This window comes from Felis catus, chromosome C1 (genome assembly GCF_018350175.1).
Source record: "Felis catus isolate Fca126 chromosome C1, F.catus_Fca126_mat1.0, whole genome shotgun sequence".
Taxonomy (NCBI): Eukaryota; Metazoa; Chordata; class Mammalia; order Carnivora; family Felidae; genus Felis; species Felis catus.
The window spans coordinates 156,975,178-157,000,889 of record NC_058375.1 but is presented as its reverse complement, the minus strand read 5'-3'; the positions used below and the strand labels follow the sequence as shown (position 1 = coordinate 157,000,889).

Here is a 25,712-nt window from a genome sequence, read left to right as displayed (position 1 = left end):
CTTTGCATCCTGAGGTTTAAGGTGCCCAACCTTTGTGTTGGGACTAAATCCCAATGGATGTAGTCAGTCAGTGGCTCAGGTTGCAAGATGCTCCTTTAAGATGGCTGACCCTTCTTCCTTGGACTTGCTGCAGCTTATACCAATTGTTCATAGGACCCATGCTACCATTGAGGTTTTCTGTTTGAAAACAGATCTGTTTGGATCTCCAGTTGTGTTGGGAATTAGGCATCATTCCAACCTTCATATAGGGGTATTATTGTGGCCAAATGGGACCTGCCCTCTGTAAAGACCTAGTTTCGAAATTTCCAGAAAGGGTCATGTGAATCAAGGGATATCACGATTGTTTTTCCAAGTTGATAACAGTGTTTGCGGTTTTGTCTTTAAAGGGGCTACCCAATGCTAGCGAAGACTACAGAGAAGCTTCTTGTGCTGTGAACCTCGTTTTAAGATTAAGGTAAATAATATTGTTTATTTTGTATTGCTTTTCCTATAGTGTAATATTCTTATCTCCTTCATTAACTTTTCATAATATTAACATAAAATAAAATTGTTAACTTACTTGATTTCTGCAAACAGCTAGTGTATGCTGTATTCCCAGGACTAATGGGTCTTTTTCTAATTGCTTACTAAAGAAGAGAAAGAAAGCACCATATGAGTTTGTCTGCAGGCTCAGTGTACCCTTCATTAAGTTGTTTTTTTTTCCCCCCTTGCCTTTTCTTTCTTGGGCTTTTTTTCCTTTAAAAAAATTTTTTACAATGTAAGATCACAGTAAGAGATTTTTAATGAGTTTCTTTCACACTTCAGCAGTCAGTCTCTGACAGAAATAAACCGTGCTTGTACTACAAGTTGCCTGTTCAGAACATTTTTCAGTGGCAGGTTTGATCAGCTACTGTGGAGAAATGACAGATGTATTTTGAAAGAACCCTCCGTCTTCTAGGAAATGGATACAAATATGGTGCCTGACAGTGTAGACTTTGTATCTAGTGAATGAAAAGTTCTTTCTGCGTCATGGATTTTTAAATATTGAGGTACGTCGTAAGGTGTATATTCTTCGTTAAGGATGTGTCTTAAAACATATTTGCTTCCACTTAATTATAATAAACAGCTTAATTTACCAAGTCAGTGAGATTACGGTCATATTTTTGAAGGTGTTTTAAAGTAAGTTACACATAGGTTCTCCCTTGACAATTAAACAAATAAAGCACATGGCTGATGGACCATTTTCAGAGCTGTGGCTATAAAAAGCCGATTTGTTTTCAAGGTTAGTTTCCAGCCCTCTGAGTTATCTTAGACTGTCAGGGTAGATAATCATCACCATAATCACCCCGTGCTTGTGCTGGTCATTTACAATCTGTGGTGTGTTTTCACACACTTAACCAGGGGGACTGCACACTAAGGCTTGGTGTGATTTAATTCAGAGATGATTTCTGGTCAAGAAGTGAAGCTATTACAAGACTATTTTCCTTCTATTTGAAAGTGTCCTTGATCATGGTTCACAATTAAAATATATTTATTGCTCCCCAAAGAATGAAATAGTCCATTCCTTTTTTATTTGACTTTGGAACCAGGTACTGCTTTCCTCTATTTTTCACTTGTTCGTTTATTTTTATTCATTCCACTGATACTTCCGGTACAACCACTGTGCCAGGCTCCTTGTTGATTCCTGAGATACGGTCGTGAGTGAGACTGTGGAGGTTACCATCGAGCCCGCTTGAGTGTGCGGTGTTGGGGGTGACCTTCAGAGCATGGTGGTCCAGTCTCCTACTTTACGTACGCAGGAACGTTCTCTTTAGTGGTACACTAGATATTTAGTTAGCTTCTTTGCATACTTTGACTCTTTTTCCATGGACCACTCCTCCGATACTAAAATGCTTTGTTATGGTTCCATCTTCTTCCCTGAGATTCAGCTGATCTTCCTATTCTGGGCTCCCGTGGGCTCAAATTCTGGCCCTTAGAGCAGATATCAGGTTCTCTGGATGAAAGTCTCCTGGAGAGTGTTTTAAAATGCATACATATTCCTAAGCCTTACCTCCAGATACAGTTTTGCTCTGGGTACTAGAACGATATAGAACAAGGGTATTCCCTTGTTTTTTTGAGAGCCATTTGTGTTTTTACAAGGCTTGTTCCTTTTTCCTAGGCAAAACAGTCCAAGTAACCTTGCGTCTCATAATATGGTTTTATATCCTCCTTACAATTCTGGCCGTTCACCTTTATTAACATTTAGCCTGTATCTGCTTTTGTTACCTTTTTCCTCATGGCTCTGGGTGGTTTTTTCCCCAAGTTTGTGGCTTAGATCCCAATCCTTCATGATCTTAATGAAGAAAGGGTGCTACATTCAAATAAGCTGAGAAACAATGCTTAGTGTCCATCTGTCTATGTACGTATTTCTCCTAAATCAGCCTACATTTTCATTGCTTTTTGAAATAGCTGTGCACTTTGGTGACAGATACAGCATGACCTAACAGCCAAACAAAAGCTCTGATTTTGTGTTTCCCTCTTGGAAGGCTGTCAAGCCTAATTGGAACTGCAACTTGTGTTTTCAAATTCATTTTGTGTGTCTTAACATTTGTCACTATAATCATGAACCTGTTGGCTTTGACCCATTGCTTGCCTCCCCTCCGCCATACATTTCACTCATGATTGTCAGTGTGTCATACTAGTTATAATGTTTGGATACATGTCATTTGCCAATCGGATAAACCTGTTTTTACAGCTTTATCCATGACATTGATTTTACATGTTCAACAGTTCGAATAGAACAGTCTTCTGGCATCTGTTAGAAACCACTCATTTTCTACATGGCTTTCAATAATTGACTAGTATTTTTTGGTATAGGTGCTCAACCAGAAACAAATCGTATTGACTTTACTGCTTTTTAGTGGACATTCAGCTGTCTACTCAGAGGGATATCATAAAAGGATTCGTTTAAAAATGTTACTGAAATTAAGACCTATCAATGATATTTTTCTGAATCTAATCACCTAGAAATACTTCCAAAAAATAGAAATGAATTGTGTTTTATTATTTTAGAAATGAATTTTAGTATGACTTTTGTTGAATATATGTTCATGCCTAGTGGTATACATTATTTTTCTAAATGTGTTCAAAGTATTTGTTTACACCAGTTTTTTTCATATTTGAGAACTCATGAATCTCTCAAAATATACAGTTGGTCTCCTCTCAGGGCAGGCCCTGTACTTTGAGAAATAACCTTTTAAAGTTAAAAGTTAAATACTATTAAGTTTCTGTGGTCACCCTGTGCTGCCATAAATGTAAAGCAGCGAATATATTCATTCATTCTGTAAGTATTTCTTGAGCACCTGCTCTGCGCATGGCCCTGTTTGAGTTGCTGTGATACAACGGGGGAATGAAACAAAAGACAAATTTCTTGCCCCCTAGGAACTTACATTCTACAGGCAGGGAGGAAGTGTTCAAATACTCCTATTACTTACATGATGTCAAGTTCTCCATCAGGAGTATAGAAAGTATGGGGGTGCTGTCCCATAGTAAGGAAGGCATACGAGTTTTCTACTACTGTGTAGCAGGTTACCACAAATTTAGTGACTTAAAACAACACCCATTTGTTATCTCAGTTTCGGTAGGTCAGAAGTCTGGCACAGCTCAGACGGGCTTTCTGGTGTGTCTCACAAGGCGGCAGTTAAGTTCTTCTCAGCTGGAGCTCGAGGTCGTCTTCCAACTAATTTGGGTGTTGGCAGAATTCAGTTCCTGACAGTCATGGACTGAGGTCCTTGGCCTCTGTACAGGCTCCCCATTCCACACACAGTTTACAGTATGACTTTGCCTTTTTTCAAAGGCAAAAGGAAACCATCTCTCCTCCCCTTCAAGAGCTCAGTCCCTTTGTGAGAGGTTTTTCACCTGATTAAGCCCGTCCCATCTAAGTTAATGCCCCTTTAGATGAAGTCAGAATCAACTGCTTTGGAGCTACATCTGCAAATCCCTTTACCTTTGCTCTATCACATAACTTAATCATGGGAATGACAGCCCATCATATTTAAAGGGCTTGGTCATATCCACTGAAGAGGATTATGTAGGGCATGTATACCAGGGGACAGCGATATTGGAAAGTGTCATAGAATTCTGCCTACCACAGAAGGGCTCTCTAAATAAAGTAGTGTTTGAAGATATACCTGACAGATGTAAAGAATCAAGCCATGAGATTGTTTGCAGGAAGAGAGTTCCAGGCAGAGCAAACAGTGATTGCTAAGATTCTGAGCAGGAAGCATGTTATAAGCGATTATAAAAACAGCCAGGGAAACGTGTGGCCAGAGGGGTAGGGGAACAGGCCAGATGATGATTCAGGGGCTGAATCATGTAGGGCCACGTAGCCTGTGGTGAAGACTTTGGACTTTACTGTTATTGGGTGGGAAATCATTGGAGATTTGTGAGCATATCTGAGTTATATTTTATTTTATTTTTATTTTGTTTCTAATGTTGGTTTATTTTTGAGAGAGAGAGAGAGAGAGTAGAGGAGGGGCAGAGAGAGAGGGAGATAGAGGATCTGAAGCAGGCTCTGCTGTCAGTGGAGAGCCCGATGTGGGATTCAAACTCACGAACTGTGAGATCATGATCTGAGCTGAAGTTGGACACTTAACCAACAGAGCCACGCAGGTGCCCCTGAGTTACGTTTTAAAGCAAACACTGTGATTGAATTATGGAGAATAGACCATACAGACACTATTTTTAGAGTGGAAGTGGAGAGCCCATTGATAGGCCATGTCAACGATGTAAAGAGTGATGATGTGACGTGGGTGAGGAGTAATGGAGGTGGCAAGTAATTACTGAATTCTGGAGAGAGAGGAGAGAATGCAAAGATTACTCGAAGTTTGGGCATGAAAATATGGATAAATGGAGGGAAAGAGAGTTGGAGTTGCAGGTTTGAGTGGAATCAAGAATTCAGTTCCAGAAGTACTGAGTTTGAGTTGTCTAGTGGACATCTTTATGTGATGTCAAATAGGCATTTGAGTGCATGAGTCTAGATTTCAGTGGAGATCTAGTTCTGGGCTAGAGATAATAATTAATTTGAGAATATTGGCACATACAGTATTTAAAGCTGTGAAATTGGATGAGATCACCTAGGGAGTGGATAAAGATAGAGAAGTCATCTGGCGTGCCCTCAAGTGGTACTTGGGTAAGGAGCAGTCAGCAGATTGGTAAGGACAGGCTGGTGCAGTGGAGGAGAGAATGGTGGTCCTGTAAACCAAACAGAGGAAATGGCTCAGGAAAGAATGGGTGAAAAACTATATCAGTTGCTATTATTAGATCAAGTACAATGGGAACTAAGAATTTGCATATCTGGCAAAATGGAGCACATTCTTGACCTTGGCAAGTGTTGTTTCAGTGGAATGTTGGGGATTAAAGCCTGACTTAACTGGATTGGGGACAGAGTGCCAAGAGAGAACACCAGATAGCAAGAATAGGTTCCATGTTAATACAGACAGCTCTTAACAGAAACTTACTATACAGGGGAGCAGTGAAATGGGGTATCCCAGTGAAAATATGGAGTGAACAGAGTTTTTTTCTTTCTTTATTTTTTTTTTACCGTTTATTTATTTTTGAGACAGAGAAAGAATGACAACAGAGGAGGGACAGAGAGAGAGGAAGACACAGAATCCGAAGCAGGCTCCAGTGTCTGAGCTGTCAGCACAGAGCCTGACGCAGGACTTAAACCCACGAGCTGTGAGATCATGACCTGAGCCAAAGTTGGACGCTTAACCGACTGAGCCACCTGGGTTCCCCCGGGAGTTGTTTTTAAAAAAAGCATTATTTATAAGTTAATGGGAATGATCCAGTTGAGAAGGAAACATGAAATAAGATAGAGGACATTGTAAGACTGGTGTCCTCAGATGGGTGGGAAGGGATGATACCTAAACATCCACATAGATATCAGCCTTAGTTAGAAGTATGGAGAGGTCACTTGTTGGACAGCACATCCACCACGGCAGAAGGGTGAGCAAACGTGCAAGGTGTTTGGTGGGGTTGGGTACAGGAAGGTGGAAGTCTTCTGTTGTTTATATTGTCTCATTAAAATGAATGTGATCAGTTGAGAGTGAGGAAGGAAAAAATATTTGGGGTTTGAGAGATGAAGGAAATCGTGTAGGAGAGCTGGAGAGTAAATTTACCAGGGAAATGTGGTAAGATGAGCAGGCTGCACCAGCAATCACTTGAAGTTAGTGATTGTGACTTTCAAGTGGAGCTGGTAGCTTGATCCCTGAGATGAACTTAATCTTGATGTCCCAGAATATAAATCTGTGTGCATGTGTGTGTGGTTACGATTGACATTTAACAACAACATTTAAAAACATTCGTCGTGGGGCGTCTGGGTGGCATGGTTGGTTAAGCGTCCGACTTTGGCTCAGGTCATGATCTCACAGTCCGTGAGTTCGAGCCCCACATCGGGCTCTGTGCTGACAGCTCAGAGCCTGGAGCCTGTTTCAGATTCTGTGTCTCCCTCTCTCTCTGCCCCTCCCCTATTCATGCTCTGTCTCTCTCTGTCTCAAAAATAAATAAACGTTAAAAAAAATTTTTTAATAAAAAAATAAAAATAAAAAAATAAAAACATTCGTCGAGGAGTCTGTTCGAGACTCACTGTTAAATCATAAACAAATGTGGGTCATGGAGTCACCCTCAGTGATCTCCTGTGCACAAAGGTGGCAGTCACCTGCCCTCTCTAGTGCCACCAGCCAACACTCCCTCGTAGGTCCAGCTGCCTCCTCTTAGAAACCTCCAAAGTTACGTCCTTCTCAAGAATCAAAGCCCTGCCACCTAGTGTTGGTCCCTGCCGCACAATTTCTTCATTCCCCGTTCCCCATTTGAAATCTACTTGAGATCACTTGTCCCCTCTCTGGGCCCAGATAAACTACCTCCTAACCCAGCCCATGTGAGAGGAAGCTGGAAACATTGTTCTGGCCAGTGTTTATTCGATTAGAAAACCCATGTCTTCTTCTGTACCTTTCTCATTCCTTTCTTTGAGATTCTGATATATGTGTGGACATATATGTAAATAAACACATATACACGAAAATATGCCCTCACTGTCTTTGCAAATTGCTGGTCTAGACCACGTACAGCTGTTGGGTACTGGGAAGTAGTGTGTTTGTCTCTTCCTATTCCCTGTGGCCATCTGGGCAAAGCATTTATGTTTAATGTGCTCCACGGACTAGTGGGTAGAGACTTGAGTTCAAGCCAGCCTTTCATCAGTCCTTAACTAATGCCGTATGGGTAACTGCCCTCTTACCTCTTGGAAAAGGTCATTCTGACTTTCTTTGCGACATAGCATTTTATAGGCTTACCTGCTAGGAATGTGGCTTCCTTGTCCCTCCCCCGACCCCCAGCCCCAAGATGCCAGGTAAGTCTCCCCTTTATTCTGTAAGTAGGAAACTGGGAAATGGCTTACTTTGCAAAATGTCACTTTTTATAACAAAAGACGAATACATGGTAGCTACAAGTAATATATTTGTTTCTCCATTACTCATTTCTGGTGATCATAAGCAAAAGGCTGAAGAGGCAAAGACTAATTTCTTTCTTGAAAAAATATGCTATTGCTTTTACCTTGTTCTTAAAACTGACCTGTTATTTATTAGTGTACAGAAAAGGGATTATACCTTAGGTCTCAGTGTTAAATTCTGGAGATAGTTAAAAATGTAGATTTTTTTCTTTTTTCTTCTGTATACTTTTATGCAAATGTTTTCTTGCCAGTTGTATATATGTATATATTATACATATTTGTATATATGTAAATATACATATATATGTATATTTACATATATGTATATATGTATAATGTCATCTGTGTTATCAAAAAACTTGAGTATCAAGGTACAGTATAAGGAAATCTTAAACACATCTCGGAGAAAAATGTTAAGTGGGCCATCTCCTAATTTATATACTGTCAATAGATGGTACTATAATTTATGATTTGAGTTGAACATTGTACAAATATTGTGCCATTAGTATATTTTTCATAAAATAGAATAGTCGTGTATTTGACATAAACATGTGTTTTTGAGAACCAGGCTCAGTGATTTGGAAAAATGATAAACTTATCAGTTAAATTGTTAATTCCTTTGTGTCAGACACTGTTCATACTTTGACAGCTCAGCCCTATGGATTACAGTTAACTAGCTTTGTTGAAGGCGACTGTGACAGTTGTCATACGTAGATGCTCTGATCCCATCAGTTTACTCATAATGAATTTACCTCATTACTAGGTTACTATCATTAGACCTTGATAGGCTAATTAAAGACCCCAGACCAACAAAACTGCTTTCCTCCTTGTAGGGAAAGATGATCTCTAGAGTAGAGTATTTATTGTAACAAAAATCCTTAGCATGACAATATTGCCTAACTTGACCTAGTATTTTAATTTCCCTTGTTAAAAGGTGAACTTAGCTATTGGTATAGGATTAGTAAATCATAATTTCATAAAGAAAGATGAAGCTGATAAAAACAATGTTGATCACTGTTTTAACACCAGTATATCTGAATTCGAATTCCACATTATCATCATTCAGGAGGAATTAGAATTCTTAAATGGTTCTCTAAGCCTGTAAAATCGGGTTAATTGCATAATTTTTACTAGGCAAGTGGTTGGGAAGCTTGATTAATTTTTCCCAAAAGGTTAAATAGTGTAGGTATAGTGTTCAATTGTGGCAATGCTTTCAGGTACCTTTTCCCCCCTCAACAAACTGCTTATTTATGGCTTTCTTTGTGCAAGGCTTTGTTGAAAATCCAAAGATGAATAAGACAGGGTTTTTGCACTCAAAGAGCTTACCGTGTAGGCGGAGAGATCAGACTCTGCTCAAATGACTCTAATACAAGGTAGAAAATGATAAAGGCAGTAAGAAGATAGATGAAAAGAAAAGCTATGGGTAAAGGAAGGTGAGAGCCCTTTTGTTGAATGTTATCTTTGGGTTACTTGTTCCCGTGGTAACCAGTGTTTATTATTATTTTTTTTAACATCCAAATTTTGAGAAGAGTAATGGTTAGATCGAATCCAGGGGCAATGTCAGACTGTGGTCTTCGGTAAAGGCGTTATCAGACTTAAATTATTTCTGACAAGACCGCATTTGTTGTTTAACAGAGTGGTATTTATTATCATGTTGGGCACCAAGTTATTACAAATATGGTTCTTTAATATTAAAAATATTTGGCATTTTACTTAATGTTTTTGAATATTCTCTTTTGGTAAATTCCTTTCCTATGAGAATTAAGTCATTGCTGCACAGCTTGACTTTATTGTCAGTGCGATCCTTCAAAAAGATGAAGATCCTACTGTGTACCAGGCACTGAGATGAGCACTCTGTATTGCCTGTCTTGTTGATCATCATAAAACCTCCACAACATCAGTCCTGCTGTTACTGACATTTCCCAGATGAGGAAAGGAAGGTTTAAAGTCATGGAGGTAATTTGTCCAATACTACACAGCTGAGAAGCAGCAGACCCGGTCTGGAACCTAGGACTGTTTAACACGCTGGTCTTTGCTCTTCTCCACTTGACCCTATGGCCATGAAGATCCCAGTGGACCCCAGAGAGCAGCCACGTTTGCTGGTGTTGAGGCAAAGACACCAGAGTATGTGGTAAAACCTGGTGCAGGCTGTGTATTGTGGTTTGCCATAATCTCTGAACCTCTGCCGCTATGCGATTGCATGAACGTCTTCTGGGGCAAGTTGGCACCCAGCCATTGTGCAGCAAGACCCTCCCCCCAGAGAGTCAGTGCAGGTTCAAACCACAGGGGTCTCTTAGGTGTAGGGTTTTGAAACATAACCCCATCTGAGATAAAACTCTGGAGGGAGGTGCTTCCTGACAAGGTGGACAGCTTGGACACAGACATGGGGAGTGGGTGGAGGCCTAAACCAAAGGAGGGGTGCTTGATCATGGGTGCTTGATCACGGGCAAAAGAGCATGATACAAGACTTAAAGAAATGAGTGACTTATTAAAAAAGAATAACATTCAAATCATAGGAGTCCCAGAGATGAAGAGAGAGAAAAAGGGGCAGAAGGTTTATGTGAGCAAATTATAGCAGAAAACCTACCTAATCTGGGGAAGGACACAGACATCAAAATCCAAGAAGCACAGAGAAGTCCCTTTAGGTGGAACAAAAACCTATCCATCACCAAGGCATATCATAGTCAAATACACAAAATACACAGACAAGGAAAGAATTATGAAAGCAGCAAGGGAAAAAAGCCCTTAACCTATAAGGGAGGACAGATCAGGTTTGTATCAGACCTATCCACAGAAACTTGGCAGGCCAGAAAGGAGTGGCAGGATATATTCAATATGATGAATCAGAAAAATAGGCAGTCAACGATTCTTTATCCAGCAAGGCTGTCATTCAGAATAGGGGAGATAATGAGATTCCAAGACAAACAAAAGCTAAAGGAGTTCATGACCACTACACCAGCCCTGCAAGAGATTTTAAAGGGGACTCTTTGAGTGGAGAAGAGACAAACAGAAAAAAGACCAAAAGCAACAAAGACTAGAAAGGACCAGAGAACATCACCAGAAACACCAACTCTACAAGCAACACAATGGCACTAAATTCATATCTTTCAGTACTCACTCAATGTCAATGGACTAAATGCTCCAATCAAAGGACATAGGGTATCAGAATGGATAAGAAAACAAAATACATCTAGATGCTGCTTACAAGAGACCCATTTTAGACCTGAAGACACCTGCAAATTGAAAGTAAGGGGATGGAGAACCATCTGTCATGCTAATGGTTGTCAAAAGAAAGCAGGCGTAGCCATATTACATCAGACAGACTAGATTTTAAAATAAAGACTGTAACAAGAGATGGAAGAAGGGCATTGTATCATAAGTAAGGGGTCTATCCACCAAGAAGATCTAACCATTATAAATATTTATGCCCCCAATGTGGAAACACCCAAATGTATAAATCAGTTAATCACAAACATAAACTCATTGATAATAATACTGTAATTGTAGGGGGCTTCAACACCATGCTTACAGCAATGACCGATCATCTAAGCAGAACATCAATGAATGACACACTGGACTGGATGAACTTAACAGATATATTCAGAACATTTCATTCAAAAGCAGCAGAACACACGCTCGTCTCGAGTACACATGGAACATTCTCCAGAATAGATCACATACCGGGTCACAAATCAGCCCTCAATAAATACAAAGAGACCGAGATCGTACCTTGCATATTTTCAGACCACAGTGCCATGAAACTTGGTATCAACCATAAGAAAAAATTTGGAAAGATGATGATTACTTGGCGATTGAAGAACACATCCTACTAAAGAATGAATGGGTTAACCAAGAAATTAAAGAGGAAATTAAAAAGTACATGGAGGCAATGAAAATGAAAGCACGACAGCCCAAAACATCTGGGATGCAGCAAAGGTGGTCATAAGAGGGAAGTATATAGCCGTCCAGGCCTTCCTAAAGAAGGAAGAAAGGTCTCAAATACACAACCTAACCTTACAACTAAAAGAGCTGGAAAAAGAACAGCAAATACATAAAGATTAGAGCAGAAATCAATGATAATGAAATAAAATAGTAGAACAGATCAATGAAACCAGGAACTGGTTCTTTAAAAGAATTAGCAAAATTGATAAACCCCTAGCCAGATTGATCAAAAAGAAAAGGAAAGGACCCAAATAAATAAAATCATGAATGAAAGAGGAGAGATCACAACCAACACCACAGCAATACAAACAGTAATAAGAGACTATTATTAGCAGTAGTCTCTTGTTACTGCTTATTATACACTTATTATATGCCAACAAATTGGGCAATCTGGAAGAAATGAACAAATTCCTAGAAACATAACCTACCAAAACTGAAACAGGAAGAAATAGAAAATTTGAACAGACACATAACCAGTAAGGAAATTGAATCAGTAATAAAAAATTCCCCAACAAACAAAGAGTCCAGGGCCAGATGGCTTTCCAGGGGAATTCTATCAAATTTTAGAGAAGAGTTAACACCTATTCTTTTAAAGCTGTTCCAAAAAATTGAAATGGAAGGAAAACTTCTATACTCATTCTATGAGGCCAGCATTGTCTTGATTCCAAAACCAGACAAAGACAGTAAAAGGGAGAACTACAGACCAATTTCCCTGATGAACATAGATGCAGAATTTCTCAACAAGATACTAGCAAACCAGATTCAGCAATACATTAAAAGAATTATTCACCACGATCAAGTGGGATGTATTCCTGGGATACAGGGCTGGTTCAATATCTACAAATCAATCAATGTGATACATCACATTAATAAAAGGACAAGAACTACATGATCCTCTCAAAAGATGCTGAAAAAGCGTTTGACAAAATACAGCATCCTTTCTTGATAAAAACTCTCAAGAAAGTAGGGATAGAAGGATCATCCCCCAAGATCATAATGGCCATATACGACAGACCCACTGCTAATATCATCCTCAATGGGGAAAAACAAAGCTTTCCCTCTAAGGTCAGGAACGTGACAAGGATGTCCACTATCACCTCTGTTATTCAACATAGTGTTGGAAGTCCTAGCCTCAGCAATCAGACAACACAAAGGCATCCAAATCAGCAAGGAGAAAGTCAAACTTTCACTCTTTGCAGATGACATGGTACTTTATGTGGAAAACCCAAAAGATTCCACCAAAAAACTGCCAGAACTGATACATGAATTCAGCTAAGTTGCAGAATATAAAATTTATGTACAGAAATGAGTTGCATTTCTATATACTAATGATGAAATAGCAGAAAGAGAGGGAATCAATCCCATTTACAATTGCACAAAAACCCATAAAGTACCTAGGAATAAACCTAACAAAAGAGGTGAAATGTATACACTGAAAACTATAGAAAGCTTAATGAAAGAAAATGAAGACACAAAAAAATGCAAAAACATTCCCTGCTCACGGATTGGAAGAACAAACATTGTTAAAGTATCAATACTACCCAAAGCAATCTACATATCATTGTAATCCCTGTCAAAATAACACCAGCATTCTAAACAGAACTATAACAAACGTTCCTAGAATTTGTATGCAACCAGAAAAGACCCTGAATAGCCAAAGCAATCCTGAAAAAGAAAACCAAAGCTGGAGGCATCCTTCAAGCTGTAATCATCAAGATAGTATGATACTGGCACAAAAACAGGCACATAGATCAATGGAACAGAATAGAGAATCCAGAAGTAGACCCAGAAATGTATGGCTAACTAATCTTTGACAAAACAGGAAAGAATATCCATTGGAAAAAAGACTGTCTCTTCAGCAAATGGTGTTAGGAGAACTGGACAGCGACATGCAGAAGAATGAACCTGGATCACTTTCTTACACCATACACAAAAATAAACTCAAAATGGATGAAAGACCTAAATGTAAGACAGGAAGCCATCAAAATCCTAGAGAAGAAAACAAGCAATAACCTCTTTGACCTTGGCCACAGCAACTTCTTATTTGACATATCTCCAGAGGCAAGGGAAACAAAAGCAAAAATGAACTATTGGGACCTCATCAAGACAAAAAACTTCTGTACAGCAAAGGAAACAATCAGTAAAGTAAACGGCCCAACCAAATGGGAGAAGATATTTGCAAATGACATATCAGGTAAAGAGTTAATATCCACAGTCTATAAACAACTTACCAAATTCAACACCCAAAAAACAATCCAGTGAGGAAATGAGCAAAAGACATGATTAGATACTTTTCCAAAGAAAACATACAGATGGCTATCAGACACATGAAAAGATGTTCAACCTTACACCTGTCAGGATGTCTAAAATTAACGACATGGGCAACAACAGATGTTGGCAAGGATGCAGAGAAAGGGGAACCTTTTTGCAGTGCTGGTGGGAATGCAAACTGGTACAGCCACTCTGGAAAACAGCTTGGAGGTTCCTCAAAAAATTAAAAATAGAACTACTCTATGACCCAGCAATTGCACTACTAGGTTTTATCCAAAGGATACAAGAGTGCTGTTTTGAAGGGGCACATGCACCCCGATGTTTATAGCAGCACTATCAACAATAGCCACATTATGAAAAGAGCCCAAATGTCTTTCAACCGATGAATGGATAAAGAAGATGTGGTGTGTGTGTGTGTGTGTGTGTGTGTAAAACATATATATATATATATATATATATATATATATATGTATATGTATATATGTGTGTGTGTGTGTATACACATATATACATACATACAGTGGAATACTCCTCAGTGATGATAAAGAATGAAATCTTGCAATTTGCAACAACATGCATGGAACTAGAGTATTATACTAAGCAAAAAAAAATCAAAGAAAGACAAATATCATATGATTTCACTCATGTGGAATTTAAAATACAAAACAGATGAATATAAGGGAAGGGAAGCAAAAACAATATAAAAACAGAGAGGAAGACAAACCATAAGAGACTTTCAAATACAGAGAACAAACTGAGGGTTGCTGGCAGGGTGTTGGATGGGGGAATGGGCTAAATGTGCGAGGGGCATTAAGCAACTTGGATTTAAATTTAAAAAAAATCATGGTGATATAAAGTCACCTTTTTTTTTTTGGACAGTGAATCAAGATGTTTGTGAGTGCAAAGACTTTCAGGAATAGGGAATGTAAAAGAACTCTTTGTTTTCAAGTGGTAAATGGTTTTCTTAGAAATATAGAAAATCAAAAGAAAATAAAGAACAAGAAAACCATTCACAATCTTACTGCCGAGGGATACATCATTATTAACTTCTTAATGAATATTCTAGTCTTTTTTCCTGCACTTATACTAATGTAGACTTAAAATATCCCTGCAATAACATTTTTAAGATTTAGTTTCACATAACAGTGTTTTATAATGTGCTTTATTTGGCAATGTCTTTGTTATCTTTTCATATCAATGAATATAAAATTACCCAATCCTTTTAAGTGGCTGCCTTATATTTTGACTAAATGTGCCAAAACAGTACTTAAAATGTATTATTTGACATTTGCAGAGTTCCCAGTTTTTTGGTATGGCAGCACATAAAAACAAAAATGATGTTTGAAAACTGCCCAATAGGAAAAAAGCAATCTCTTTCAGCATTGCTTTTTGACCTTGGTGGTATGCTCTCAGACTTTGAGAAACCTGGAGATATCTGAGTAAGCCTGGTGTCAAAGCACATGAGGATTAGAGGGGTTGGTTGTGGGTCTTGGCTCACCGGAGGATGTCACTATCTATGTAGCCGCTGATGCTGCTTTCCCATTCTGTTAGGGTTGAGTTCTTAGAGCAGGGTTTTTTAACTAAGGCATCGCACTAGGAAGCCACACAAGTGAATGATTCCTGAGTATAACATGCTCACCAACATTAGATCACAAACACGGGTTTCCATTTTACAGCCGCTCTTTTAAGTTTTTCTTCTGGTGTATATTCTTTAAGAAATTCTCTCTTGACTGTTGGCTGTGATCACCTGGGGTTAGAGGAAGTGACATGTGTGGGACACAACCATTGGAGGAGATGAGAGATTGCCGTTATGCTTTTAGGGCCTTACACAATGTCCAGCATGTGATATACTCTTAACGTGTGTTACACAAATGCCGACTGAATGATACTTAAGTCACGTCTCACAAACTTTTAATATCAAGATGCCTCGTGAGATGATTTTTTTTGCAGCTCCTTATTTTTGACATTATAGTAGAAATGTGTACAAAAAATGCTTCTTTATTAGGCTTTCTCTATAATAATTCCCAAGCAAGGTAATACTTTAATATAATCTCTGTATTTCATTTTTAAAAAATACGTGTGGACTCCATGCTGTAAGCACTGTGAGACAGTTTCTGTAGCAGAGATATACAGGAAGTCCTGCTGAGCGAGAATCCTTACAGGATCATTTGCTGCCCTTCCCATATACTCAGTTTGGATTACTTCTAGGGTTGTGGCCAGTATCCATTGGCTGTACCTGACTCTGGGTCTCAGGACCAAGTCTTAATGTGTGAGGTTTTTTTTTTTATGTTTGTTTTCATTTTTGAGAGAAAGCACAAGCAGTGTAGGGACAGAGAGAGAGAGAGGGAGACACAGAATCTTAAGCAGGCTCCAGCTCCAAGCTGTCAGCACACAGCCTGACGCGGGGCTCGAACCCATGGACCATGAGATCATGACCTGAGCCGAAGTTGGATGCTTAACTGACTGTGCCACCCAGGCACCCCTCAATGTGTGAGTTTTTTTTTAAACATTTATTTATTTTTGAGAGACAGACCGAGCATGAGTGGGGAATGGGCAGAGAGAGAGACACCACACACACAGAATATGAAGCAGACTTCAGGCTCTGAGCTGTCAGCACAGAGCCCGATGCAAGGCTTGAACTCATGGACCAAATAGTGAGGTCATGACCTGAACTGAAGTTGAATGCTTAACCGACTGAGCCACCCCGGCGCCCCTGTGTGAGTGTTGAAGTGTCAGTGTTATATGCTACTTCTTCCAGGCCCCTCTCTGGGAGAGATTTCCCTAGTTAAAGAGAGTCGTCCTGGCTCCTGTAGACAGCTTAAAGGTAGAAGCTGCATGCCTCTGTGGAGCTTACCCATCACTGTAGCTCTGGTGCAGAATGTTTTTAGGGGAGCTCTCCTCAGCTTCAGAGAAGTGCAGTGAATTGCACCATATCCCATGTCCCGTCACTGTCAGTACCTGGAGTAGAACCCCAATGTCAGCCCGCCAAGGGGGAGCCGCCTTTCCCTCTTCTCTCTCCTCATAAGTTCCTCATTGCTCTGGCCAGCAGTCCATTCTCCTTGCTGGGCCAATTGCTTGGGTACATTTCAGAGACTTTCACATCTTCCCTGAACTCTTGCTTCTTTCTTGTGAGCTTTTTAATGTCATTGAACAGAGAGGCAAGGAGAGAAAATGTCTCAAATGTAGCAGGTACCTTAAAAAGCTTTGGTGGCATTTAAGTCAGTGTTAATTACTTGATACCCTGGCTGAAATTTTAACAAACGCCCTCGTATTTTAAGTTATCTTTTCTGTCACTATGCAGAGGCTGTCTCCCTCATCCTTTTTTATATTCCGCCCTTCCTAGCTGCTGATGAGGTAACCTGCTGCTCTTAGCATTCTAAAAATTCTCCTCTCCCGTGTTCTCAGGGAAGGTTGTCTCTTAGGACTTGTCCTCTTGATCAGAGCTGAATAATTCTGAGGACTGTTTGCGAAGTTATTTCAGTTCTCAGTTACCATATCCCTGGAGATAATGAGTGGTAAGATTTCTTCCTGGAAACGTTGAATCTTAGAAAGGTAACAAGCGTATTTTAAGTTTGGGAGCTTTCTTTGTATTAACTTTTCTTTCCCCACTGAAACCAGACTCCCTAGAATATACTTGAAGTTTTATTTTGCAATTCTCAGGGTGCTAGAAAACTTTGTTCTCCTTGGTGAGGTTCGTACAGTTGTAACTGGTGGTGTAGTGGGAAATCTGTGCTGCCCAGTGAAGTTCACTGGTTGGTCTTTGTATTAGTTCTCTATTGCTGCTATAACAAATTGCCACAAATCTAGTGGCTTAAAACAGTACTAATTTATTATTTTCTTGTTCCATAAGTGGGCAGTCTAACACGGGTCTCAGTGGCCTAAAATCAAGCTGTTTGAGAGGGCTGTGTGCCTTTCTGGAGGCTCTAGAGAAGAGTCTGTTTTATTGACTTTTTTTTTTTTAAGAATTTATTTTTTTAGAGCAGTTTTAGTTTCACATCAATATTAGGAGGAAGCTAGAGAAGTTTCCTTTACTCCTGACCCCACATACACATAGCTTCCTCCACTATCAACATCCCCCAACAGAGCGGTACATTTGTGACAGTCTGTGAGCCTACACTGTCACGTCATTATCACCCAAAGCCCTTGGTTTACATTAATGGTTCACTTTTGGTGTGGTACATTCTGTGGGGTTGAACACATGTATAATGACCTGTATCTACCATGGTGGGATCATACAGAATATTTTCATTGCCCTAAATTCCTCTGGGCTCTGCCTTTCTGCCCTCCTCTACCTCTGGCGACCACTGATATTTTTACTGTCTCCATAGTTTTGCTTTGCCCAGAATGTCATATATTTGGAACCATACAGTACATATAGTCTTTTCAGATTGGATTCTTTTTAGCTATGAATAATACACATTGTACGATCCACAGTTTATCCATTCACCTACTGAAGGACATCTTGGTTGTTTCCAAGTTTTGGCAATTATGACTAATGCTGGTATAAATGTCCATGTGCAGGCTTTTGTGTAGACATAAATTTCCAGTTCTTTTGGATAATACCAAAAAGTATAGTTGATGGATTGTATGGTAAAAGTATATTTAGTTTTGTAGAAAAAAAACCCACAAAAAACAGCCAAACTGCTTTCCAACATGGCTGTACCATTTGCTTTGCCATCAGCAATGAATGCGAGTTCCTGTTGCCTCACATCCTTCCCAGCATTTTGGCCATTCTAATACGTATATAGTGATATCTTGTTTTAATTTTCATTATTGATGGCGTTTGTTGTGGGACATCTTTTCATATGCTATTTGCGATCAGTGTTATCTTCTTTGGTGAGGATTCTGTTAAAGTCTTTGGTCCATTTTTCTTTTCCTTTGTCTTCTTGTTTTTGAGTTTCCTATACTCTTTGTATATTTTGGACAATAGTCCTTTATCAGATATATCTTTTGCAAATGTTTCATTCTCTTGACATTGTGTTTCACAGAGCAGAAGTTTTTGAGTTTAATGAAGTCTAGTTTATCAGTTATTTCTTTTATGAACTGTGCTTTTGCTATTGTATCTAAAAAGGCATCTTTTTACCCAAGATCATCTACATTTTCTGCTAGGAGTTATAGTTTTGCATTTTGCATTTAGGTGTGTGATTCATTTTGAGTTAATTTTTGGGAAGGATGTAAGGTCTATGTTTAGATTCATTTTTTAGCATATGGGTGTCCAGTTGTCCCAGCACCATTTATTGAAAAGATCTTTGCTCCATTCTGTTGTCTTTGCTCCTTTGTCAAAAATCAAATGACCATATTTATAGAGTATATTTTTGGGCTCTCTGTTCTTTCCATTAATCTGTTTTTCTGTTCTTGCATGACTACCACAATGTCTTGATTATTGTAGCTTTATAGTAACTCTTGAAGTTGGGTAGTGTCAGTCCCTCAACTTTGTTTTTCAGTTTTGGCTATTCTGAGTCTTTTGCCTCCATGTAAATTTTAGGATCAGTTTGCAGATATCTACAAAATAACTCTCTAAGGTTTTGATTGGTATTATAGAGCAAGTTGGGAAGAACTGACATCTTGAAAATATGGAGTCTTCATGAACATTGGATATCTTTCATTTATTTAGGTTTTTTTGAGTTCTTTCTTCAGAATTTTGTAGTTTTCCTCCTGTGGATCTTGTATATATTTTGTTAGATTTATACCTGAGTATTCTATTTTTAAGGGGGTGCTAATGTAAGTAGTATTGTGTTTTTAATATCAAGTTCTATCTCATTGCTGGTATATGGAAAAGCAGTTGACTTTTGTGTACAAACCTTGTATTCTATAACTTTTCAAAAATTACTTATTATCTATTCTTTTGAATTTTCTACATTAGATAATCATGTCATCTGTGAAGAAAAATATTTTTTTAAGAAAAAGGTTTTTTTAACATAAATGCCCACTGAAAAAAATTTTTTATTTTTATTTTTGGGAGAGAGAGAGATGGAGCATGTGAGCAGGGGAGGGGCAGAGAGAGAGGGGAACAGAGAATCTGAAGCTAGCTCTGCACTGACAGTAGAGAGGCCGATGCTGGGCTCGAGCTCACAGATCATGAGATTATGACCTAAGCTGGATTCAGACGCTTAACTGACTGAGCCACGTAGGTGCCCCAGAAAAGTTTTATTCTTTTCCAATATCTATACCTTTTATTTCCTTTTTCTATTGCATTAGCCAGCACTTCCAGTAGGATGTTGAAAAGAAGTAGGGACATCCTTGCCTTGTATCTGATCTTAGTGAGAAAGCTTTGTGTTGCTCACCATTAAGTATGATTTAGCTTTAGGTTTTTCATAGATATTCTTTATCAAGTTCAGGAAGTCCCCCCTCTAATCCTAGTGTACTGAGAGTTTTTATCATGAATGGGTGTTGGATTTTCTCAAATGATTTTTCTGCATCTATTGATATGATCATGTGATTTTTTTTTTTTTTTTTTTTTGTTAGCTTCTTGACTTGATGGATTATATTAATTGAACTTTGAATGTTGGAGCAACCTTGCATACCTAGGATAAATCCCATTTGGTCATGGTATATTATTATCTTTGTACTTTGTTGGATTTACTTTGCTAATATTTTGTTGAGGATTTTTGCTTCTTTGTGAATCAGAGATATTGGTCTGTAGTTTTTTTTTTGTAATATCTATGGTTTGGGTGTTAGGATAATGCTGACCTCATAGAATGGGTTAGGAGGTGATCTCTTAGTTTTTCTCCACTAAAAGAGGTTGTTAGGGACACCTGGGTGGCTCAGTTGGTAAAGTAACCTGGTTTCAGCTGAGGTCATGATCTCACAGTTTGTGAGTTCAAGCCCCAGGTCAGGCTCTGTAAGAACAGAGTCTGCTTGGGATTCTCTCTCCCTCTCTCTTTGCCCCTCCCTAGCACGCACGCACTCACTCTCTCTCTCTCTCTCTCTCTCTCTCTCTCTCTCTCTCTCTCTCTCTCTCTCTGAAAACAATTTTTTTTTTTTTTAAAGAGGTTATAGAGATTGGTGTAATTTCTTCCTTGAATGTTTGGTAGAATTCATCAGTGAAATTTCTCTAGGGCTGGTGCTTTCTGTTATGGAAGGTAATTAATCATTTATTCAACTTCTTTAATAGATATAAAATCCTATTGAGATTCTTCCTTCTTAAGTTTTGGCAGATTGCATCTTTCAAGGAATTGGTTCATCCTCATTTAGGTTATCAAATTCATGAACATCAAGTTGTTTCTATGTTATTCCTAGGTTATCCTTTTAATGTCTTGGGCTGTATAGTGATATCCCTTATTTCATATCTGATCTTAGTAATTTGTGTCCTCTTTTTTTTTTCTTAGTTAGCCTGGCAGAAAGCTTATTAATTTTGATCTTTTCAAACAGCCAGCTTTTGGTTTTGTTGATTTTCTGTATTGATTTCCCATTTTCAATTTCATGTCTGGTTCTGATATTTGCTCCGTCTCTTTAAATTATGTATTTTTGCCTTTTGGTATGCCTTGTAATTTTTTTCTGGAATGCCAGACATGATGTCCTAGGTAAAAGGAACTGCTGTAAATAGGTCTTTAGTAATGTGGCTGTGAGGTGGTGGTAGGGGGAGTGTTCCATAGTCCCATGATTAGGTCTCAGTCTTTTAGTGAGTCTTTGCCTCCGGATTGTGAACTTCACTGAGTTTCTGTTTTTTTATTCCTCTTCCTTAGGTGGGACAGGATGGCCAGAGCACGGCATTGGCTATTTCCCTTCTCCTAGGTCAGCTAGGCTCTGATAACCCCAGCAGGTTAGGCTCTGGTTAATTGGTTTCCCCTGAGGGCAGTCTTTGTGGAGAACAGAGTGCTCTGGTGCATTTCAAAATGGCTCCTTTTCATCTCCCTCTGAAGCCTGAGGGGATTTTTCTGATATTTGTTGTTGAAACCTGAGCTCCTGAAGCTCCCTAAGCTTATAATATTGTGGGCCATCTTATGATTGTGTTCCCCTGGTCTTTTTAACTCTCATACTTGTCTACACTGAGCTTCTAGTGATTTGTCAATTACGGTCAAGATTTTGCTACCCCCATGTTGGTTTCCATCGTGGTTTCTGTTTGAGTCTCTGCTCCAATAGCCATGACTCCCTGTAGTTGCCTTTTTCTCCAATACTGGGGGCAGTGTTTTCACTGTGCCTCTTCCTTTATTACAGATGTAAGAAGGTTGATTTTTCAGTTTCAGCTTTTTACTTGTTATGATGGAATGGTGACTTTTAAACACATTTTATTGTGGAACTAGGAACAGGAAATGTTCCTTGCCTTTTCCAGCTTCTAAAGGCTAGCCACATTGTCAGCTCCTGGCCACCTTAACTCTGTGTGCAGAACCAGCAACTTTACATCCCTCTGACCCTGCTTCTGTCATTACATGTCTCTTTGACCACAATGAGGAAAGTTCTCTACTTTTAAGTACCCGTGTGATTGAGAAAGGACCCATTTGTCAGGTCCATTGGTCATGTAAACTAACATGTTCATGGGTTTTTGAGATTAGGCCATGGGCATCTTTGGGTGGTGTTATTCTGATTACTGCATTCTTGAATAGTGGTGATAGTAGAGAAACATTTTTATGTATCTCTCTTTAGTTCATGGTGTATAATTTCTTTTCTAACTTTTATTATGCTTTCTTTCTGGTCCCGCATTTCTTAGAATTATAGGGCCTGATTCATATTACTAACATTTAGGCTCCCCAGAAATTGGGCAGTGAACTTTCATGACCTCGGATCATTATTATGGAACACTTGTTTGGTGCCTAGTAGATACCGGATGCTACAAAGAGTATGTGCATGTATATAAATCTTACTTTTTCTATCTTCATAAGTCTGGGAGACAATTATATGGAAATATGCAGTTGCTGTTTCATCCCTGTAGCTGTTAAGAGGGATTGTTTGAACATGCATGGTAATTTGTGAATGTAAGCCATCCTACAATATCCCTGAGGTAGAGGTCTGAATCCACGGTTCCCATGTGGCTCCTTCCTTTAGGATCTAGCACCCAGGTCTAGGGAAAAACCCAGGAAGAGTTTTTCCAGCTCTTTCACTATTGAAAATGGTGTTACCCTACACACATCTGATTATTTCCCACCGAAGAGTGTGAGTACAGATGTAGCTCTGGAAAGTATAGGACACAGTCAAGAAATTGCCAGTTCTCCATTTTTAGCTGAAGTAATAATTACTGTTACAGATAGCATTTACTGCCTGTTAACCATATGCAACACGATGTGCAAAATGTCCACTGCCTTATTTCCTTTGCAACCCTGTGAAATAGATAATAAATATTCTCGTTCATTGATAATGGGGAAAAAAAACACAATGCTCAGAAGGTAATTTGCTTGCCTGGAGTCACACTCCTAATCAATACCTAAGGAGAAATTCCAACTTATGTTATTAGATCCTGGTGGACGCTCATTTAAGCACGACCCTATAATGCTTGCCGTAAAAGAAAAGGCCAGAAACATATACTGGGAGAGACCAAGTTATGGGTTTTATGATACATAATTTGTAATGTAATCTGTAGGCACTGGAAAGTAACGAAAATATTTTGGGTGTGACAGGAGACAACACAGGAAGAAAATTATCAGGACTTTTGCTTACTCAGAATTGGTTTGTCTTTCTTGCTGCCTTCATTCATGTCATTATCCAACATTAGCTATGTTTTCTAGTTGTTAAGCCATGGCTAAGAGGAAATCAGTCAGCTCAGGGAGTGTTCGCCTTCTCTAGTTCACTGTTGTCGATGTTGAGTCTTCTGTGGTGCTGGTTTCACACTGTTCCTCTTTGTGCATCAGCTGACAGTTCAGAGAGTGTCTGGCAATGGTTTATAAGACACTCAGTGACCACCTGTTATCAGGACTGCCACTTGTCTTTCATTTTGCATATGGTGATGAAAACCATTTTCTACATTGCATGATGCATTAGGCCATTTGCTAGAGTTGACAGCAGTTAGTCAGGGGGCTGCTGTGGAGGGTGGTTCATAGGTAAAGGAAGGTCTGTGCCTGGGGGCTGGAGATAACCTCTTACAAATGGCTAAGCCTGGCCTCTGCTCACAAAATATGATGAAAAACATTAACTCACCCAAACTTAAAAGCAGAGGCTAAGCAAGAGGTTGAATATATCCACTATATTTGAGGGAACCATGGCAAAATAAAACCCATCACTTGATCAATTTAATCAGAATTTGGTTACATGGATTAACTAGAGATTATCTTCTGAGCTCCCAACCTCTGGGCCATGTGGAAATCAGACTATCACACAAATATGAGGACTACTCTTTTTTAAATTTTTCAGAAATTAAAACCCTACACTCTGGTAATCTTGTTTCTGTGAGTTTCCCCAGTGAGGCAAGTGGTTAAGTAACCATAATCTCTGAGAGAAATATGAATTTTGGTGGTGTTTTTAATGAATTTGGATGATGGAGAACTTCCAATGCATGCCTGGCCACAAAATATGTATGCTAAGTCTCCTTCACAATTCTTTAGCTTAGTTTTATTTGCTTCTGCCCTGGGTAAGAAAGCAAAGCACTTTCTCTGACACAGGAACACCCTGAGTACTGTTCTCCCACATCCAGAGCACTCTATGTAGGGACTTTAAGATGACTTTTTTTTTTTTTTCATTAAAAAATTTTTTTTCAATGTTTATTTTTGAGAGAGAGAGAGAGAGAGAGAGAGAGTGAGCGAGCAGGGGAGGGGCAGAAAGAAGGAGACACAGAATCTGAACAGGCTCCAGGCTCCAAGCTGTCAGCATGGAGCCCGATGTGGGGCTAGAACCCACAAACCCCGAGATCGTGACCTGAGCTAAAGTTGGACGCTTAACCGACTGAGCCACCCAGGTGCCCCAAGATGACTTTTCAATTACATACATGGAAAATTTGCCAGTGTTCCAGCCATTTGCCTTTGCTGTCTTAATAGAAAAGCTCTGGGGTTAATAAAATCAAATTCTACATGTTTGTGTGGAGTTGGTTCTAGATTTTCTTGCAGGTGGAGGTCAGCTCTGTGAAAAAGTTGTTGCGGTTTTTGTACTTTGATCCATTCTCTTTTTATGGGTTGATTGCACCATTATGCTCCCTCCCTGAAAGAGAGAGCTTTCTCTGAGAATGTTCAGATGAAGTATTAGTCCTTTAAATGGCTTAAAAAGAATGTTTATTACCACAGTATGGGCTATCCCATTTTAAACTCTTACATTGTAAATCACACCAAGGATCCTTGTCAGGTTGGCCATTGACTGCATTAGACTAACTGCTCTGTTGCAGGGAAGTGGTGTGTTTGCTTAGAGTATTTTTAGCAATATACAAGTAGCTAAGATGAATCTTTTTTGTTCCTCAAAATATTCTGTCTTCCTCTACCTTCTCCCTCCCAGAAGATCTAAAAGAAAATGAGAAACTGAAAATATCAGGGCTAGAAGATATTTAATAATCTTTCATTCTTTTGCAATCAGTTTATTGAATAATTTATACTTTCTAGGTTAAGAAAATGAAAGTTTTATTTTTCTTCAGTCACTGTATTTAAAGAGCTTTGTTGGAGCTTCCTTTCCCATCTTTTTATGGCATCTTGGGCATTAGGCCACAATTTTCCAGTCAGTTAGGATATTGAAAAGTTGAGTCTAAGTCTAAACTTCAATCTTACATTCAATTTAGCCTTTATCCTCTTCTCCCCCCAACATTGGTCCCCTCTGGCTGAGGAGGGGACACATCAGCTCTTTCACCCCTTTCTGCCTTCCCTTTCTGCACTTTTTCTCCTTTTGGTGGTCACTGTTTCTCAAACCATTCTCAGATGGCTGCCAGGGTTCTCTTAGGCAAGTGTGCAAAGGCTGACTGTTTGGTGGGAACCCTGATGGGATGCTCTGAAGAGTTCTAGGCCGTCTCCACTTCTTCCCTCCACCCAGGGAGGTGGGCAGGTGGTCTTTTGGGGCAGCGTAATGGCAAGGTAGCTTGATTTGGGCCACCTTGCAGTTGACTCCTTTAACACCCTAAGCCATGAGTATGTATTCAGGTTCTATAGCTGCTCCTCTTCTCCACTCTGCTGTCTCTTCTCAGTTCTCTTTT

The 25,712-nt window shown here is 39.2% G+C and overlaps 1 protein-coding gene across 6 annotated transcripts in view; it reads left to right on the top strand.

The window, feature by feature from the left end:
* The window catches only part of STK39 (serine/threonine kinase 39), a 324,725-nt gene that overhangs the window by 195,562 nt on the left and 103,451 nt on the right, over positions 1-25,712 (top strand). For all 6 annotated transcript variants that reach the window (XM_045033904.1, XM_023259427.2, XM_045033901.1 and 3 more), the window contains one exon: positions 387-454. In XM_045033904.1, the coding sequence (XP_044889839.1) occupies positions 387-454 (68 nt within the window). Of the gene's footprint in view, positions 1-386; positions 455-25,712 lie in introns of those variants that run through there.